The sequence below is a fragment of the Bos javanicus genome, chromosome 11, assembly GCF_032452875.1.
Source record: "Bos javanicus breed banteng chromosome 11, ARS-OSU_banteng_1.0, whole genome shotgun sequence".
Taxonomy (NCBI): domain Eukaryota; kingdom Metazoa; phylum Chordata; class Mammalia; order Artiodactyla; family Bovidae; genus Bos; species Bos javanicus.
Window position 1 is genome coordinate 13,078,793 of NC_083878.1, and position 19,631 is coordinate 13,098,423.

Sequence of the window (19,631 nt, forward strand, 5' to 3'; positions counted from 1 at the left end):
ACTTTAAAAGAGACGGAATAGTATAACAAATCCCTGAGTACTCATCTTCAAGCTTTAATAATTCAATATTTTGCAATTTTTAATATTTTGAAAATCTATCAGAGGGCAACCCACATCATCTAAATAACTCATCCTTACTTTTCTTAAGCATTTAAGAAAGTTAAGCAGATCCCAGGTAGCTTTTCACCAATAAACATGTATGTATAGATGCATATTATCTTTTGGTTGCAAATCCTGGTCCCCAGGGACCACTGGACTGAAGAGGACATTGTGGAGAGGGCTTACCTTTACAGTGTCAAAGTCCTTCTCTAGGTAGGACCCGCACTTTTCGCTCTCCCCAATTGAGGCAAAGAATTTGCTCCACCAATCAATGAACTCCTCCTCCTGAGTGGGTAGAAAACGAGAAACAGTTTCAGAAACAGAACTTGCCAAGCAAGGTTCTTCTGGATGAACACCAAGCAAGGCTGATGGGCTGGCCTGGACCACAACTCTCTCCTGCTGGGTGAGTTCAAAAGAGCAAAGAACTGGAATTCCCTGCCTCTTTAGGGGCCAACTGCACAGTCAGGAAAAAGGTCTTCACACCTGCTTGGTGTTGAGAAGCAGAGGCTCTCACCCTGGCTCTGCCCCACCTTCACCATGTGCTTATGTTAAGCTCCTGGGGCCTTCCTTTTCCCTTCTATGAAGTGGGCTCTTCATCACAGTCCCCCCTGCATTCCAGGAGTATACTGAGGCTAAACTCAGACCATATGTTGGATAACTCCTTGGGAGGAAATGTCGATAAAATATTATTTATTAAAAAATTACAGTAGACCCAGGAAAACTTAAGACACCAAAGAACTATTCTGATCCCCAACCTCCAGACTCCAGCAAAAAATAAAAGCTTCCAAAATCAGAACTTAGCCTCCCCCAAGGTCAGATCAGGGCAGAGCCCCTGAAATTCAACAAATGCTAAGTGCTCATTATTTTTAAAAAAAAATACTGTGCTAGATGGGAGAAATGAGGTGAGCAGAAAGGAAGTTTGGGATAACACATTCTCTGCCCCTTCACATATTCATATTTGTGGGGAAAAATGGGCAGGCCTGTTGGGGCCCACACTGGTGTCGCCCCATTTTTAACTTCTACACGTGGTGTGTCTGCAGGCCCTCTTGGGTCTTGTGTCTAGAATGCTCCTTCGGCTGTGTCCTGTCCAGGTGTCCCGTTGCTCAGGGAGTCAGCAAGTTCCCTGAAGGTGGGATCGTCACTCTCCCTGGACCTCCACCAAAATCCCACACAGGCCCAGGCCCTGGGTCTGTGCTGTTGGTTCCAGTAAAGCTCACCCAGTTCCATGGGAAGGGCACTGGACAAGGCGTCAGGAAGCCCATTCTGGGGCCTGCTTTCCTCCTCTGTATGAGGCGGTCAACTAAGGGATCTCCCAGGAGCCTGCTCTGATTCTATAAAATGAACTGAATTCCATCATGAGTTTCTGGGAATGCTGGTGCTCCCTTTAAACCAATGCCTAGCCCATCCAGCTCTAGGTTTTCAAGGGTGACCCAAGATGGAGGCAGGCCAATGGAACGTGAACAGGTAGAGTGGGGAGAGGGTGAAGTGAGGTTCTCAGAGTCTCGACCCATTCTGGAAGTATGGCCCTAGCATCGCCTGTGTGGCCAGAACGTGGTACCCAGACACACAACACTAGTGGACGCCAGAGCCACACTGAGTCTACAGAGAGTCTCTGTCTGACCAACTTACCAGAAGGATCTTCTGCAGCCAGAGAGGGGAAAAGAGGTTCAGAGGGGTTAAGATACAGAGTAGCAGAGCTTTCAGAGTTGTAACCACTCTCAAAAAAGCCAGCAAGGCAGACACCAGTCCTGATGTTTTAAGTCCAATTTGAATAAAAGAGATGATGGATGAATAAACATAAACACACACACATATCAAACTCATACAATCACTGACACATGAAAGAACATATTTACACACTCATGCCCAAGAGACACATATATGCTGAAATGCACATATACCCCCCACACCACAAAGTACACACGCTAACACACAGGCAAATATGTACACAGAGGTAGGAGTGGTCACAATGGAATTCACGTTAGCTGTTTGCTTCCTCCTAAGTCTATCTTTTCTTCCCAAGATCAGATACTTCAAGATTTGCCTTTATGACTCAGGCTCAGAGTCAGGCATAAACAGACAACAACCAGTGTGTTTTGTACAAAGAAATGACAGCAACACAATAGTTGTGGGAAAGTTATTACATTTCCCTCAGTCTTGAAAAACCAAGTAAATTTTTAAAAAGAAGAATATGGAAACAGAGAATCTGAGTAATATGATTAACAGTGTCATTTAAATAGACAAACACCATGTATTCCAAAAACGGAACTTATACCTTCTTGTCCAGTACCATTGGAGCACTTCAAAAACATTAAAAGCCACAAAGCAAATGTCAATAAAGTCCAAGGAATAAATCCATTATCAGTCACACTCTCTGATCTCAATGTAATAATAAAACTAGAAACGAATGAGAAACTCAAAAATCCCAACCTTTCAGAAATTTAAAGATGGATTCTTAAAACTTTTCTGAGTCAAACAAAAAAACAAAACTAAAATCACAGGTCCTTAGAAAATACCAACAGTAAGAGGGCTATGCCTTAAAATTTAGTAGCTAAGTCTGTACTCAAAGGAAAATTCAGTCTTAAATATTCTTGCTCTTATACAAAAAGAATGAAAATAAATAATCTGATAATTTTAAAAGTTAGAAAAAGGAAAATAGGAAGATCAAAATTTGAAAATGATGAGTAGAATTATGGAGGATATTGTAACTGATAATCAAATCCCAGAGCAAACTTTCAAAAAGGCCAATAAAACAAACATTAGATTATTTATCAAATCTAATGTTAAAAAGTAGGTACACCATTAGGAATAAGATCAAATAAAAAGATATTATGGAGAGAACAAAAATATTAAGAGATTTGCTACACCCAAATCAGTGGGAAAACCTTGGAAAATCTAGATGAAGTAGGTAACTTTCTAAAAAATATACAAACTGCCAAAATTGATTCAAATGTAATAGGAAATATGAAGAGATAACTTTCTGAAAGCAGAAGAGATCTCAGAGAACTACCTCCAAGACTTCAGACCAAGGTGGTTTCTTTGGAGGCAGTTTCTATCAGTCTTTCAAAGAAAAAAATGATCACTGCACAGCACAGAAAAAAGATGAATTTCCTCCATTCATTTTGTGAAGGCTGACCAGGACACACACACACACACACACACACACACACAAATCAGTCCCAAGCCTGAATCACGAGGTAAAGATCCTAGATAAAAATACTAATGAATAGATTGCAGCGGTATATCTGGCATGGTCAGGTTGGATTATTCCAGAAGGCAGGAGTGACTCAGTATGAATAAGCAAAGACAGAAAACCCAAATGATCATCTATAACAGAAATTTGCAAACTATGGCCCAGCAGCCAGCCACTTGGCTTTGTCATTTACATATTGCCTGTAGCTGCCTCTGAACTGTAACAGCAGAGCTGAGTAGCTGTGATGGAGACCCTATGAGCCCAAACCTAAAATATTTACTATCTGGCCATTTAAGACAAAGTTTGCCAATCTGTGATCTATAATAGGCAAAAAAGAAGGGGATGTGAGACGTTGTTAAATTCTTCAGTTATTTCTAAATGAAACTCTCATGAATTAAGAATAAAAGGGAACTTTCTTTGCATTACAAAGACTATCTTCAAGCAACTGCCAGCATTGTACTTAACAGTACCAGGCTTTCTTCCAGAAAGGAGTCTGGCTCTCACAGTGTTCAAATCCTGTCACTCCTAATTGTGTGACCTTGGACAAAACTTCTCGGTGCCTTGAGTGTCTCATCTGTAAAATGGAAAAATACTAGTACCAATTTGATAGAGTTATTGTGAGGAATAATGAGTCACATGTATAAAGTGCTTAGACAGTGCCTAGCACTTAGTGTTACCAACAACAGTACTGTCTGTTTTATGTGGAGCAGGTTAGCTTCTGGCCAAGGACTGGCTCTCTCCCTGACTGCAGGAGCATAGCTGGCCACAATCTCTCCAGAAGGCAATCTAGCTGCATGCTCCTATAGCCCTAAAAATGTGCCTACACTGTGATCCCTCACTCCAATTCTAGAAGTCTATTCAAAGAAGGGAGATATGTATAAAGACTTACTACACTTTTAACAGGGAAAAGCAATTTAAGCATCTGACAATAAGGAACTTATTGGGGTAAATTGTACATCCATGTGATTAAATCTTGTACAACAACAAAAAATGATGTTGTAAACATGTTTACTGACATGAAAAGTTATTCACAGCTGATGAGATTTGCAAAAGGTTAAAAACTGAATAATGAGAATTCTTTTTAGTTAAAAGATCTAACCCCAAATGTTCACAGCAATTATCTGTGAATGAGAAAATTACAAATGTTTTATTTATTTCTTTTATTTTGTGTATCACTTAAAGTTTTATAATTTTTGATTGTGTACATGTATTCCTTACATAATTTAAAAACTGAAACCTTTTGAAAATAAAGAACAACAGGATACTTCAAAACATACCACCAAGAAAATGAAAAGATAATTCACAGGAGAAAATACATGCCTGTGTGTATCTGATAAAGGATTTATAAACAGAATATATAGAAAACTCATACAGTCCAAAAATCAAAAGACAAACAACTCAATAAAAATGAGCCATGGATTAAAATAGACATTCCTCAAGAGAAGTTATACAAATGGCTAATAAGCACATAAAGAGATGCTCAACATCATTAGCCGTCAAGGAAATGCAAATAGAAACCACAATGAAAGAACATTTCACACCACTAGGACACCTATAACCAAAAAGTCAGATAATAAAAAGTGTTCATGAAGATGTGGAGAAACCAGAACCCTCGTTTACTTCTGGTAGAAATTTAAACTATTGCAGTCACTTTAAAAACCAGGGTGGCAGCTCCTCAAAAGATTAAACGGAGAGCTACCATATGACCCAGGAATTCTCCTCCAAGAAAAATGAAAACTTATGTCCACACAAAAACTCATACATGAATGTTCATAGCAGCATTATTCATAAAAGTCCCAAAGTAGAAACAATCCAAATGTCTATCAATGAAAAGAAAATGTGATGCACCCAAACAATGGCACATTATTTGATAATAAAAAGCAATGAAGAACTGATAGATGCAACAACATGGATAAACCTTGAAAATGTTATGCTAAAGAAGTTAATCACAGAAGACCACATATTTCATAATTTCATTTACATGAAATGTCCAGAATAAGCAAACCCATAGAGACAAAAAGTAGATTAATGGTTGGGAGAAAGTGGGAGACAATTGCTCTTGGGGTGCATTATTTCTTTTTGGAATAACTGAAAACATTCTGAAATTGATGATGGGTGCCCAACTCTGTTAATAAACTAAAAACCACTAAATTGCACACTTAAATAGGGGTTTGTGTATATGTGGATTATCTCAAAAAAAGCTGTTAAAATAAAAAAGAACAGATGATAAAACACAAGCAGATAACCTCTAAAAGAAGAACAAAAGCAGAAATCAGAGTTTAAAAAAATTTTGAAGAACTAGCAATTGACCACCAAACAGGACCTAAGTCTTACCACACTCAACTTTCCCCAAGAACTCTCAGCTGTAATTTCCTCCTCCCTCCAAGTTCCAGGTGATTTCTATGGCTGGTTCTCCTTAAGCACACTGGTGAGAAGCAGAGCCAGTGACCTTCCTAACCCCTGGTGAACCCAGCTGACTGGCTGCTCAGTGGCTTTCGTCCCCTTTTTATCCTGCATCCCACAGGGAAATCCTCTTCCACTTGCCCTCATTCTTGACGGAAATCATACGTGTTGCAGAATCATAATTTACATCCTAGCTGGTTTATATTTCGCCCCTTTGCCCTCCCCCACTTGTAAGTTCCCTGGGCCCTCTCTTGTTCCACTGTATTTCTGGCCAACCCAACCTAGGTTTAAACCCAGCTCTTTCCCATCACATCCAATGCAGCTGAAAAAGAGCAAACCAGAGGCTGGTCTCACTCCAAGCTCGTGTAACAGCCCCAAAGGGGCCCAGTGTTGCCATCCACTCCATCTCAGCTCCCTGGGTCTTTGCTCTCCTTCCTCGGAACACACCAGCTCTCCATATCTTCTCCTTTCTGCCCAGCCCTCTCACACCTCCTCCTTGTCATCACTCTGTGGCAGTGACCCTGCTTCCTCTTTCTTTTAAAACAGAAGCATCAGAAGAGACCACCCCACCGCTCCACAAGCGCACCAATACTGGCATCGCACCTGTCTTCCCTCCTGCTTATGAAGTGACTCCACTTGCACCCTGACCCAAGGCTACCCCTGCACTCATGCCTTCTGATCCCCTCAAGGACGTAATCTTCACCCTCTCCTTGTCATCACACTTCCTTTTCTCCTGGATCGTTCCCACTGGTGTTATATGTAACACTAGTTTCCATTATTTAAAAAGAAAACTCTCCAATCCCAATTTTGGTTCTCATCTTCTTTCCCATTTTACAGAAAAACATCTACAGTTGTCTACACATGTCTCTAATTCTTGTTTTTCCATTCTCTGTGCCACCAAAACATGGCTGTCAAGGTCACCAAGGACTCAGGCCTCATTAGTCAACCAGCAGTAGTATCTGATGTAGGCAGTCACTCCTCTGTCTTCTGGCTTAAAATGATGTCTGGCTGGGAGGCTCCCTTTGCCTTACAGAGCATTATAGCCATGGTCCTCCCACCCTACTGGCCATACCATCTCAATTTCTGCTGATTCCTCCATGTCACCTGAGCTCTGATCACTTGAGTGGCCCAGAGCTCCATGCTCAGACCTCTTTTCTTCCCCACCCACTCTCAACCCCCGGGATTCTCCTGGAGTCTGGTGTCTTTAATAACATATACACTGAGGAACCCAACATGACTCTCTCCAACCTGCATGACTCCTCTGAACTCCAGCTGCCTATTTAACATCTCCAACTGGACATCTAATAAGCTTCTTGAATGTACCATCTCCAGAATCCAGTTCCTAATCACCCCCAGCCACCTGCTCCTTCTACAGTCTTCCTCATAGAAGCAAGTACAACTCCTTCCTTCCAGATGCTTGAACCAAAACCCCAACAGTCACTTTGGCCTCTTCCTCATGCCCCACATTCCATCCATCAGCGAATCCTATTGGCACCCCCTTCAGCACACATTTGGAACCAGACCACTTCTCCCTGATCACTATGGCCCCAGTCCCCATCACCGGGACCTATCGCAACAGTCTCCTAACTGGCCTCTCTGCTTTCTCTCTTGCCCCAAAATCTATTCTCAACACAATAGCCACACACATCGGAACACGTCGCCTCTCTGAGCAAATCCCTCCAATGATTTGCCAACTCACCCAGAATAAGGCCAAAGGCCTTACAACAGCAAGCTATACCAGCCCCTCACACCTCCCGCATCTCATGTCCTCCCATTTCTTCCTCACTCATGCTGTTCCCACCCCAATGGCCCACCCAGTCCATGAACCTTGCCAGCACTCTCAGGCTCCTCCCATGAGGAACTCGATTCCTCCCACAGATGGAGCCATGGGTCACTTCATCACGTCCTTCAAGTCTTGACTAAATATGATCTGTTTTACCCTCCTTACTCACCTTATTTTAAATCATGATCCATCTCCCAGCAATTCTCATTCTCCCTTCCTAACTTTTTCTCCCTAGTAATTATCATCATCAGGCACTCACTCCATATATTTTTTTTAGGTTCTTGTTTATTATGTCCCATAATGGCAGAGATCTCTATCTTTTTTAACACTATGTCCTCAATCCTTAGAACATTACCTGGCATGTATCTAGAGGCCAGTAAATATTTGATGGATATATGAATGCCTAAACAGCCAGGGGTGGGAAGGCTGGACCCTTGGCTTTTAAATTTCCTAAAGCAGATAATGTGCCATTAAAAAAAATAGGTTTAAAAGGATGTTCTTTTCAGCGCTTCTCACACTATACACAGAAGAGATGACAGTATAGAGAGGGAGAGGAAGCAAGAACCAGAGATTTGTGAGGACTTTTTCATATTTTTGCTTTGTTATTAATGTATATTTCAATCTTTCCTCTTTTTAAATGAATGAGCTGCTCAAAATTAAGATTAGATCTCTTAAATATTTAGAGTTCACAGTTTTGTTTTTGTTTTTTTAATTTTTAATTTTGTATTCAGTTCAGTTCAGTGGCTCAGTTGTGTCCGACTCTTTGCAACCCCATGAATCGCAGCATGCCAGGCCTCCCTGTCCATCACCATCTCCCGGAGTTCACTCAAACTCACGTCCATCAAGTCGGTGACGCCATCCAGCCATCTCATCCTCTGTCATCCCCATCTCCTCCTGCCCCCAATCCCTCCCAGTATCAGAGTCTTTTCCAATGAGTCAACTCTTCGCATGAGGTGGCCAAAGTACTGGAGTTTCAGCTTTAGCATCATTTCTTCCAAAGAAATCCCAGGGCTAATCTCCTTCAGAATGGACTGGTTGGAACTCCTTGCAGTCCAAGGGACTCTCAAGAGTCTTCTCCAACACCACAGTTCAAAAGCATCAATTCTTTGGCACTCAGCTTTCTTCACAGTCCAACTCTCACATCCATACATGACCACAGGAAAAACCATAGCCTTGACTAGATGGACCTTTGTTGGCAAAGTAATGTCTCTGCTTTTCAATATGCTATCTAGGTTGGTCATAAGTTTCCTTCCAAGGAGTAAGCGTCTTTTAATTTCATGGCTGCAGTCACCATCTGCAGTGATTTTGGAGCCCCCAAAAAATAAAGTCTGACACTGTTTCCACTTGTTTCCCCATATATTTGCCATGAAGTGATAAGACCAGATGCCATGATCTTAGTTTTCTGACTGTTGAGCTTTAAGCCAACTTTTTCACTCTCCTCTTTCACTTTCATCAAGAGGCTTTTTAGTTCCTCTTCACTTTCTGCCATAAGGGTATAGCCAATTAACAACGATGTGATAGTTTTCAGGTGAATAGTGAAGGGACTCAGCCATATACATGCATCCGTTCTCCCCCAAACTTCCCTCCCATCCAGGCTGCCACATGACATTGAACAGAGTTCCATGTGCTATAAATAAGTCCTTGTTGGTTATCTATTTGAAATATAGCAGTAAGTACATGACTATCCCAAACTCCCTAACTATCACTTTCCCCCAGGAACCATAGGTTCCTTTACTAAGTCTGTGAGTCTCTGTTGAGTCTCTGTAAGTTCATTTGTATCTTTTTTTTCAGTTCAGTTCAGTGGCTCAGTTGTGTCTGACTCTTTGCAACCCCATGGACTGCAGCACACTAGGCCTCCCTATCCATTACCAACTCCCAGAGTTTACTTAAACTCATGTCCTCAGGATGCCATCCAGCCATCTCATCCTCTGTCGTCCCCTTCTCCTCCTGCCCCCAATCCCTCCCAGCATCAGAGTTTTTTCACATGAGTCAGCTCTTCACATCAGGTGGCCAAAGTATTGGAGTTTCAGGTTCAACATTAGTCCTTCCAATGAATATTCAGGACTGATTTCCTTTAGGATGGATGGGTTGGATCTCCTTGCAGGCCAAGGGACTCTCAAGAGTCTTCTCCAACACCACAGTTCAAAAGCATAAATTTTTGGCGCTCACCTTTCTTTATAGTCCAACTCTCACATCCATACATGATTACTGGAAAAACCATAGCCTTGACTAGACAGACCTTTGTTGGCAAAGTAATGTCTCTGCTTTTTAATGTGCTGTCTAGGTTGGTCATAACTTTCGTTCCAAGGAGTAAGCATCTTTTAATTTCATGGCTGCAGTAACCATATGCAGTGATTTTGAAGCCCCAAAAAATAAAGTCTGACACTGTTTCCCCATCTATCTGCATTGAAGTAATGGGACCAGATAACACGATCTTAGTTTTATGAATGTTGAGCTTTAAGCCAACTTTTTCACTCTCCTCTTTCACTTTCATCAAGAAGCTCTTTAGTTCTTCTTCACTTTCTGCCATAAGGGTGGTGTCATCTGCATATCTGAAGTTATTGATATTTCTCCCGGCAATCTTGATTCCAGCTTGTGCTTCATCTGCTGCTGCTGCTGCTAAGTCACTTCAGTCGTGTCTGACTCTGTGCGACCCCATAGATGGCAGCCCACCAGGCTCCACCGTTCCCGGGATTCTCCAGGCAAGAACACTGGAGTGGGTTGCCATTTCCTTCTCCAATGAATGAAAGTGAAAAGTGAAAGTGAAGTCACTCAGTCGTGTCCGACCCTCAGCAACCCCATGGACTGCAGCCTTCCAGGCTCCTCCATCCATGGGATTTTCGAGGCAAGAGTACTAGAGTGGGGTGCCATTGCCTTCCCATGTGCTTCATCTAGCCCAGTGTTTCTCATGATGTACTCTGCATATAAGTTAAATAAGCAAGGTGGCAATATACAGCCTTGACATACTCCTTTCCCGATTTGGATCCAGTCTGTTGTTCCATATCCAGTTCTAACTGTTGCTTTTGACCTGCATACAGATTTCTCAAGAGGCAGCTCAGATGGTCTGATATTCCCATCTCTTTCAGAATTTTATATAGTTTATTGTGATCCACACAGTCAAAGCTTTGGCATAGTCAATAAAGCAGAAATAGATGTTTTTCTGGAATTCTCTTGCTTTTTTGATGATCCAGTGGATGTTGGCAATTTGATCTCTGGTTCCTCTGCCTTTTCTAAAACCACCTTGAACATCTGCAAATTCATGGTTCACATATTGTTGAAGCCTGGCTTGGAGAATTTTGAGCATTACTTTGCCAACATATGAGATGAGTGCAATTGTGCGGTAGTTTGAGCATTCTTTGGCATTGCCTTTCTTTGGGATGGAATGAAAACTGACCTTTTCCAGTCCTGTGGCCACTGCTGAGTTATCCAAATTTGCTGGTGTATTGAGTGCAGCACTTTCACAGCATCATCTTTCAGGATTTGAAATAGCTCAACTGGAATTCCATCACCTCCACTAGCTTTGTTCCTAGTGATGCTTCCTAAGACCCACTTGACTTTTCATTCCAGGATGTCTGGCTCTAGGTGAGTGATCACCCCATCATGATTATCTGGGTTGTGAAGATCTTTTTTGTACAGTTCTTCTGTGTATTCCTGCCACCTCTTCTTAATATCTTCTGCTTCTGTTAGGTCCATACCATTTCTGTCCTTTATTGAGCCCATGTTATATGAAAAGTTCCCTTGGTATCGCTAATTTTCTTGAAGAGATCTCTAGTCTTTCCCAGCCTATTCTTTTCCTCTGTTTCTTTGCACTGATCACTGAGGAAGGCTTTCTTATCTCTCCTTGCTATTCTTTGGAACTCTGCATTCAAATGGGTATATCTTTCTTTTTCTCCTTTGTTTTTTGCTTCTCTCTGTTTTTTGCTTTTCAAAGCTATTTGTAAGGCCTCTTCAGACAGCCATTTTGCTTTTTTGCATTTCTTTTTCTTGAGGATGGTCTTGATCCCTGTCTCCTGTACAATGTCACAAACCTCATTCCATAGTTCATCAGGCACTCTATCTATCAGATCTAGTTCCTTAAATCTATTTCTCACTTCCACTGTATAATCATAAGGGATTTGATTTAGGTCATACCTGATTGGTCTAGTGGTTTTCCCTACTTTCTTCAATTTAAGTCTGAATTTGGCAATAAGGAGTTCATGATCTGAGCCACAGTCAGCTCCTGGTCTTGTTTTTGCTGACTGTATAGAGCTTCTCCATCTTTGGCTGCAAAGAATATAATCAATCTGATTTTGGTGTTGACCATCTGGTGATGTCCATGTGTAGAGTCTTCTCTTGTGTTGTTGGAAGAGGGTGTTTGCTATGACCAGTGCATTCTCTTGGCAAAACTCTATTAGCTTTTGCCCTGTTCATTTTTTACTCCAAGGCCAAATTTGCCTGTTACTCCAAGTGTTTCTTGACTTCCTACTTTTGCATTCCAGTCCCCTATAATGAGAAGGATATCTTTTTTGGGTATTTAGAAGGCCTTGTATGTCTTCATAGAACCATTCAACTTCAGCTTCTTCAGGATTACTGGTTGGGGCATAGCCTTGAATTACCATTATATTGAATGGTTTGCCTTGGAAATGAACAGAGATCATTCTGTCGTTTTTGAGATTGCATCCAAGTACTGCATTTCGGACTCTTTTGTTGACTATGATGGCTACTCCATTTCTTCTAAGGGATTCTTGCCCACAGTGGTAGATACAATGGTCATCTGAGTTAAATTCACCCATTTCAGTGCATTTTAGTTCACTGATTCCTAGAATGTCAACGTTCACTCTTGTCATCCACTGTTTGACCACTTCCAATTTGCCTTGATTCATGGACCTAACATTCCAGGTTCCTATGCAATATCACTCTTTACAGCATCAGACCTTGCTTCCATCACCAGTCACTTCCACAACTAGGTGGTGTTTTTGCTTTGGCTCCATCCCTTCATTCTTTCTGGAGTTATTTCTCCACTGATCTCCAGTAGCATACTGGGCACCTACCGACCTGGGGAGTTCATCTTTCAGTGTCCTTTTTTTCCCTTTTCATACTATTCATGGGGTTCTCAAGGAAAGAATACTGAAGTGGTTTGCCATTCCCTTCTCTACTGGACCACATTTTGTCAGAACTTTCCACCATGACCCGTCTGTCTTGGGTAGCCCTACACAGCATGGCTCATAGTTTCATTGAGTTAGACAAGGCTGTGGTCCATGTGATTAGATTGGTTAGTTTTCTGTGATTGTGGTTTTCAGTCTGTCTGACCCCTGATAGAGAAGGATAAGAGGGTTATGGAAGCTTTCTGATGGGAGAGACTGACTGAGGGGGAAACTGGGTCTTGTTCTGATGGGCGGGGCCATGCTCACTAAATCTTTAATCCAATTTTCTGTTGATGGGTGGATCTGTGTTTCCTCCCTGCTATTTAGCTGCAGCCAAACTATGGTGGAGGTAATAAAGATAATGGTGACCTCCTTCAGAAGGTCCCATGCAGGCACTGCTACACTCAGTGCCCCCAACCCTGCAGCAGGCCACCACTGACCCACACCTCTGCTGGAGACTCCCAGACACTCACAGGCAAGTCTGGGTCAGTCTCTTGTGAAGTCACTGCTCCTTTCTCCTGAGTCCTGGTGCACAAGTTTCTGTCTGTGCCCTCCAAGACTCTGTTTCCCAGTCCCGTGTAAGTTCTGACAGCTTTAGATTCCACATACAAGGGATGTCATGTGATATTTGTCCTTCTCTGTCTGACTTATTTCACTCAGTATGACACCCTCTAGGCCCATCCATGTTGCTACAAATGGTACTATTTCATTCTTTTTAGTGGCTAAATAATACTCCGTTGTATATGTGTACCACATCTTCTTTAAAATTCGTGGTGACTTCTGATAAGGCATACCCATACCTTCCCCCATAGGTTAGCTCAAAGTATACATGGAAGAGACCTCTCCTAAACTTTGGGGATCTGATAAGTAGCAACCATTCAAAAACTGCCAGAGAAATTGGGGCTTGTGGCCTTTGACAGATGGCTGCATGGGTGTCATGGGAGAGAGAGCCTGAAGGAGTCCTCATCACATCCTGTAGACCCCAGAGTCACAAAGAAGCTGTCATATGATACCATGCTCCCCAGAAAGGCTTGAAAGGCAGCAAAGAGAGGAAGCCAGGATACCTGAAAGGGCCTTCTGGTCGAGATAATGAGACAGTGTCTGTATGGTCTGTGTGCCCAGTAGATCCAGGGTGCACACACACTAGTGACCAGGGGCCCCTTCGTGTGGAGGTCATGACATTATGGAAGCTCAACCCAGAATTTAGCTGTTTCCCAGGGGAAAGGACAAGGGAGAAAAATCCAAAACTAACTAAAGCTTAAACCTAAATGGTTGAAGAATTACTATGACTTTTCTGCCAGGAAAAATGTGAGCTCAAAAGACAGATTAAGTTGAATTACAGAAAAATAGTCATATTTTCAACACTCTCACAGATGTGACTTGAAAATATCATCCCTGCTATTTCACTAACCTGGCTTCTGATGGAGTTACTTCATGACCATGTCTTCTTTCCCTTCCTCAAGAAGCCCAAGAAGAAGTTAGCCCCCACATAAGAATAAGCCCCACAGAAACAGGAGAGTCCTCCCATGTCTTATTATCCCAGATGCACCAAAGCCAAGCAACCCTCTGTGGAAGGCTCCATAATTCCAAGCTCCAAAAGGGAAATGGTCATACGTTTTCTAATTCCAAGTGTGCTCTTGACCTCATTTTGCAAGAACTAAGCATCTAGTCTTGGAACATGGAAAGGAGGAAAAACAAATGCAAAAGGCTTGATTGTTAAAGTGTCATCTCAGGCTTCATCAAGAAGTCTGGCCATCAGAGCTTTATCTCCCTGTGCCCAAGGTTCAGAGTCCTTCACCCTTCAGCCCACTGAACAAGTAAGTCTGATCAAGGCACAGACTGGCGGCCTCTCCAGTTTCAGCTAATAGCCAACATTCAGTTCCTGAGCAACCAGAGCCATGTAACAAAGACTTGCTTCTCCAAGCTTGATCCAGTCTAATGGGCACCCTAATCCCTCTGAAGACCCAAATCAGCACGGCACAGTCAGAACGTTTAATCTCCCATTTTCATTCAATAAGCCTAATGCATTTCATGAATATGGATGGCAAAGTTGACAACAATCATTCTAAGCCTGACTCTCTGTGATGTTAGGAGAGTTGAGGAGGACAGAGGATATCACTTGTGTTCTCTCCCCTGGATGACCAGTTAAATCAAATACAAGAGCCTGTGGTCAAATTCCTTCATCACCCAGGTTACAATGTCAAACCTTGGGGTCACTATAGGGAACTATACACCCACCTCTAAAAAAGAAGTCCATTTTTTAAAACAGGCCTTCATTGCCTATGTCAACCAGAAGGTAGCCATCCTAGATGGTGTTGAAAAGAATTTCTGCATTAGCACAAATCATTATCATCAAGGTCGTAACGTAAGAACCCAACACTGGGATTAGTGTAGGCTTCGAGATGATGTCTGCGAAGTTGACCTCTAAAGTTGACCATGATCAATGCTCTTGTTGATATTGTCAACATCACCAGTTAGACCCCCGGTGCTGTTTCCCCATAGCTCAACATCTGCAGAACTGGAATGATGAGATGATGATTGTCTAGTTCTTTAATTAACGTCCTAAGATTTCAAAACTAAACTGAGTCCATCTGCTCACATACACATTAATACAAACACAGATGTAATGGACAAGGGCTCACACCTACATGTAAACCAGACAAACCCCTAGACGTGCAACACCCAACTCAGAACCTACCCCACCCCACGCACACTAAGCTTTTCATGCCCCTCAAAACCATAAAGACATATGCCCACAGCCAGCCACCATGTTGATTCTGCTGAACTCTACACTCTCATGACAAAAAGAATCACTTAATTATTTCCACAAGTGGAGCACTGGGCCTTCAGCCTCTTGTTGACACTCCCTGCAGTTCTGCCTCCATGTCTGTCGAGGGATCATTACTCTGCTTACTCTGACTTCAAGCTGGACCAGCAGAAGTGGGAGGGAAAGGAAGACCTTTAACCAAAATGCTGAATTGCTTCCAAAAGGCCCAGTGAATAAGTGTGCCCGAAATCTGGCAGTCAAGCAGATGGTGAACAGAAAAGGGTCAGGACCTGACAATTTGACTATTGGCCTGTTCCAGATGGAGGGCCCAAGTGAGGTGGGAGACTTGTGGGAAATGTCTTTCCAAATTCAGAAGCCTAAGGTATGTGTGTGGGCCCATGACTTAGTCCTTCAAGGACAGCATCACCCCATAACCCATGTAGAAAGCCCAAACAAATGGAATCTATCCAGTAGGGTGAATGAAAGACAATCAGAGTCTTCAAACCTGTGAAGAAAACAATGAGACACGGCTAACTCAGAATCTGTGATGATTCCAACAAGGCCTGGGCAAAAGCTTGTCTTACCTTCATTCTGCTTATGTAGACAGTTTTGCTTAACAAAAGTTCCAACCAGCTACTTAAGAGAAAAACTATTTTTGAAGGCCTTCCCAGGGCTGCAGAAGCATTCATCAAACTACAGACACTAATCTTAGCTATCTTAAATTCAATTTTAAAAGTATTTTGGGGGAGCCTACTATGTGCCAAAGTCAACCTGCTTTCTAGTTACTGTGTGAGTTTTCATACACAAAGTCATATCACTTTCCAAATATTCTATATTTTGAACTTGCTGCTAATTCAAGCTGGTTTCCCATGCCTCCGTGAACGTAAGAGAGGTGCTCACGTCACTGGGCAGGTTGATAAGCTCCTTTGGGGCACTTGTACTCAGCGGTGAGCACTGAACCAACTTCCAAGCACTGTTTGGACCCAGGCTGGGGAGTAGGAGGGGGCAGGGATGATGACAGGACCATCAGGGGTAGGAAGGCATTAAATTAGACCTCAGAGAGAACTTCCTGTCCTGTAGATTTCAAGGAAAGCCAAGAATTTCCCTCTGGGAAGAGATGAATCTTTTTCCTTTGAGTAGGAAAACAGGTCCCTCGTGGACCAGGAAAAAGCCCTCTTGGGAAGAAGGAAGTATGGGGCGGGGGGAGGCAGGGAGGGCTTCTGGGAGGGGGCTAGGGTCTCTTCCTCCCTGAGGAGGCCCTGGAGTTTGCCAGACAAGTCTCACCCTGGGCTGTCCCCCCTGCAGTGCGCATCGAGGGAGGAGGGTGCACCCCCGAGGAGACCACAGGAATGCCAAGCAGGGGAAAGGCGCCCGGAGCCAAGGGCTCCGGCAACGAGGATCCAATATCGGCGGGTGACTCCAGCCCCCGTAACAGGAGAGACCGTAAAGTATGTGCTCTGCTTCCCAACCAGCAAACACAGCAAATAACCAATTACTCCAAATAGCTAACAGATTTCGGCTCTGATTTCCCTCCCCTTGCCTCCCCTGTGCCTTCACTTGTCATTTGATGGGCGATTTGTATTTGCTCTGAGAAAATGAGAGAAGGAATGACTCACAAAGGAAGGTCCAGATTACACTCAGTGACAGGCATCAAACCTCCCTAATCAGAACTAATGGGAGTGGGGGGAGGCCGGGCTGCACTGGCAACACATCTGAACCAGAGATATTTTTAAAGAAGTACAGTTTTGTTACTTTCAAGTACATACAATAATTCTTGCTGAACCAATAGTGCCAAATACATGTCCTTAAGAAACCTACTTTAAGGAGAAGGTAAGTACTTTCCTAATTAGCACGTTTGATATATGCAAAAGTACAGGTAAAAAGACTTCTTGATATTAAAGTTAAAATACTCCCCCTGAAACTCTCAAGGTCAGAGATGCAAGCACGTTGCACTGAGACAAAGTGTCTTGGCTGCCTTCTGGAAATGCTTCCTCACTTGGGAGCCACACCCTGTAATTGATTCCTTTGCTCAGAAAACCTTTGCTTCAAAGTCTTTGGATAAATTCTTGTCAGTATCCATGAGCTGCAATGAAGCATTCCCCCAAACCTTGGAATTAAGGGAAATAGGGCTGCCCTCAGAGAATCAGACCATGAAATCAATGTGAGGGGGTGGGGGGGGGGGGGGGTTCAGAGCAAGGAGAGGCTTCTACACTGAGCCTGAACCATAGTGGGTAGACTGTACTAATACATCTAGGGAAAGACTATGTCAGGGGAAAAACAACCTGATCAGTCCTGGAAATAGAAAAGAAGAGTAAGAGTTGACTGTTCCTATCTGTTTACACCAGCATCACCAGGGGGATGGTCCCCAGCTTAGGGACTAAAGCTGTCCCTACCATTGGAGATGGATGTTTCAATCCATTTTGGACTGCTGCCCACTCAATTTCAGATCCCAGTACTCTCTCTCCTCATTCTGATTCTTTACTCATCTCCATTCACAATTTGACTTCCCAGTTGCTGAGCCTTTTAGAGAGACCACAGGCCAGATCCCAAGATCACATCCTCCAGACAGAAGTATTTTTCACTGTCAAATCATAAACTGGCAACCTTGGTTTAGAAACTTGAATAATATGCATCTAGCCCCAAGAAAATGGACCCATCAAGTGTCTAAACTCACAGCGTCAAGGGTCCACACAGCCAAGACTATAAAAACGTCCCGAAAGCAACACACCTGCCTGGTCTTTCCCTTCTGGGAACGTCAGCTCTCCTTTATTTAAGAAACTCCTATATCGGAGTCCATGCACAAGAACTGCACTCTGACCTAGCCAGCCAGCATCTGACTGCCACCACCACCACAGAAGACAAACTGCTGAGCCCAGGAGGACAGCCTCTGATCCTGTTCTCCCTCTTACTTCTCTCACCTTGCTGGATTCCTGGCTGACAAAGTAAAATTACGCAACTTTAGACTGTTTCTCTCTTCCTTTCATCTGAGTTTGAGATTAGAAGGGGCCTCCGCAGTAATGGAAGTGCCATCTGAGCTCCTGGTACTTGACAAGCAAGGACTTCCCTGTGTAACAACAGGAAGAAAAGATGAAGGTTCAAAATAAGGGGGATAATATGAGGACGAAGGCAAGTGTTAAAAAGTTGAGTAAAAATGGAAGAAAACAAATGATCAATTTATGGTCTCAGGAAGTCTCTAGAGGGTCTCATAAACAAGAAGTTAGAGTACTGGTCCTGAAAGAAATAGAATGTGCATGAAGACATCATGACTGTCAAACTGAAAACTCTAACAGAGACCCAGCAAAATGGCAAACTGGAGGACCAGAGAAACTCTCCAAGTGGGAACACCTAAATTAACAAATAATATATGTTTAAAATCCTTTTTAAGTGGCTGAACTGATGGGAATATAAAGAAGATACTTGGGTGCAAATGAAAAAGCAAAAAGCCAAACAAATAAGGAGCCAAAATGCAAATTGACTGTGGGGTCCAAGAAGCCCAAGCCAAACATTTAGTTTTAAGTGAATCTGGATTTGTAATATTTCCAGGCATTTGGTAAAAGTAACACATGTACTCCCTGAAAGAATGTGACTTTCATCCAGCCCTCAAAGAACTCTCAGATAAAGTTCCAAGGAACATGAGTTCACAGTCAGAAATAGTGAAACATAATGAACAAGGCACCATGAGTGAAAGTCAGTTAGAAACAACTGCAGACAGGCCTGTTGTGACAATAGAAAGCAGAATTATCACAAACAGAATTTTAAGAAAAAAAAACTGTTTAAAACTAAAAGGCATTAAAAATATGGCAAGGGAATAAGAGACTTTCAAAAATCAACAAGCAGATTTGGGGGAAAAAAGAGAACTTTTAGAATAAAAATATTAATACTGGGACTAGAAACTCAATAAATGGGGTTAGCCTTTAGAAGCAACTTAAGACTTAGTGAATGAGGACCTACCGTATAACATGTGGAACTTTGCTCAATGTTATGTGGCAACCTGGATGGGAGGGGAGTTTGGGGGAGAATGCTGCTGCTGCTGCTGCTGCTAAGTCGCTTCAGTCGTGTCCGACTCTGTGCGACCCCATAGACGGCAGCCCACCAGGCTTCCCTGTCCCTGGGATTCTCCTGGCAAGAACACTGGAGTGGGTTGCCATTTCCTTCTCCAGAGCATGAAAGTGAAAAGTGAAAGTGAAGTCGCTCAGTCGTGTCCAACTCCCAGCGACCCCATGGACTGCAGCCTACCAGGCTCCTCTGTCCATGGGATTTTCC

At 42.9% G+C, this 19,631-nt stretch overlaps 1 protein-coding gene across 21 annotated transcripts in view; it reads right to left on the reverse strand.

The window, feature by feature from the left end:
* The window catches only part of DYSF (dysferlin), a 223,156-nt gene that overhangs the window by 34,855 nt on the left and 168,670 nt on the right, over window positions 1–19,631 (reverse strand). For all 21 annotated transcript variants that reach the window (XM_061431947.1, XM_061431954.1, XM_061431964.1 and 18 more), the window contains one exon: window positions 286–384. In XM_061431947.1, the coding sequence (XP_061287931.1) occupies window positions 286–384 (99 nt within the window). The remainder of the gene's footprint in view (window positions 1–285; window positions 385–19,631) is intronic.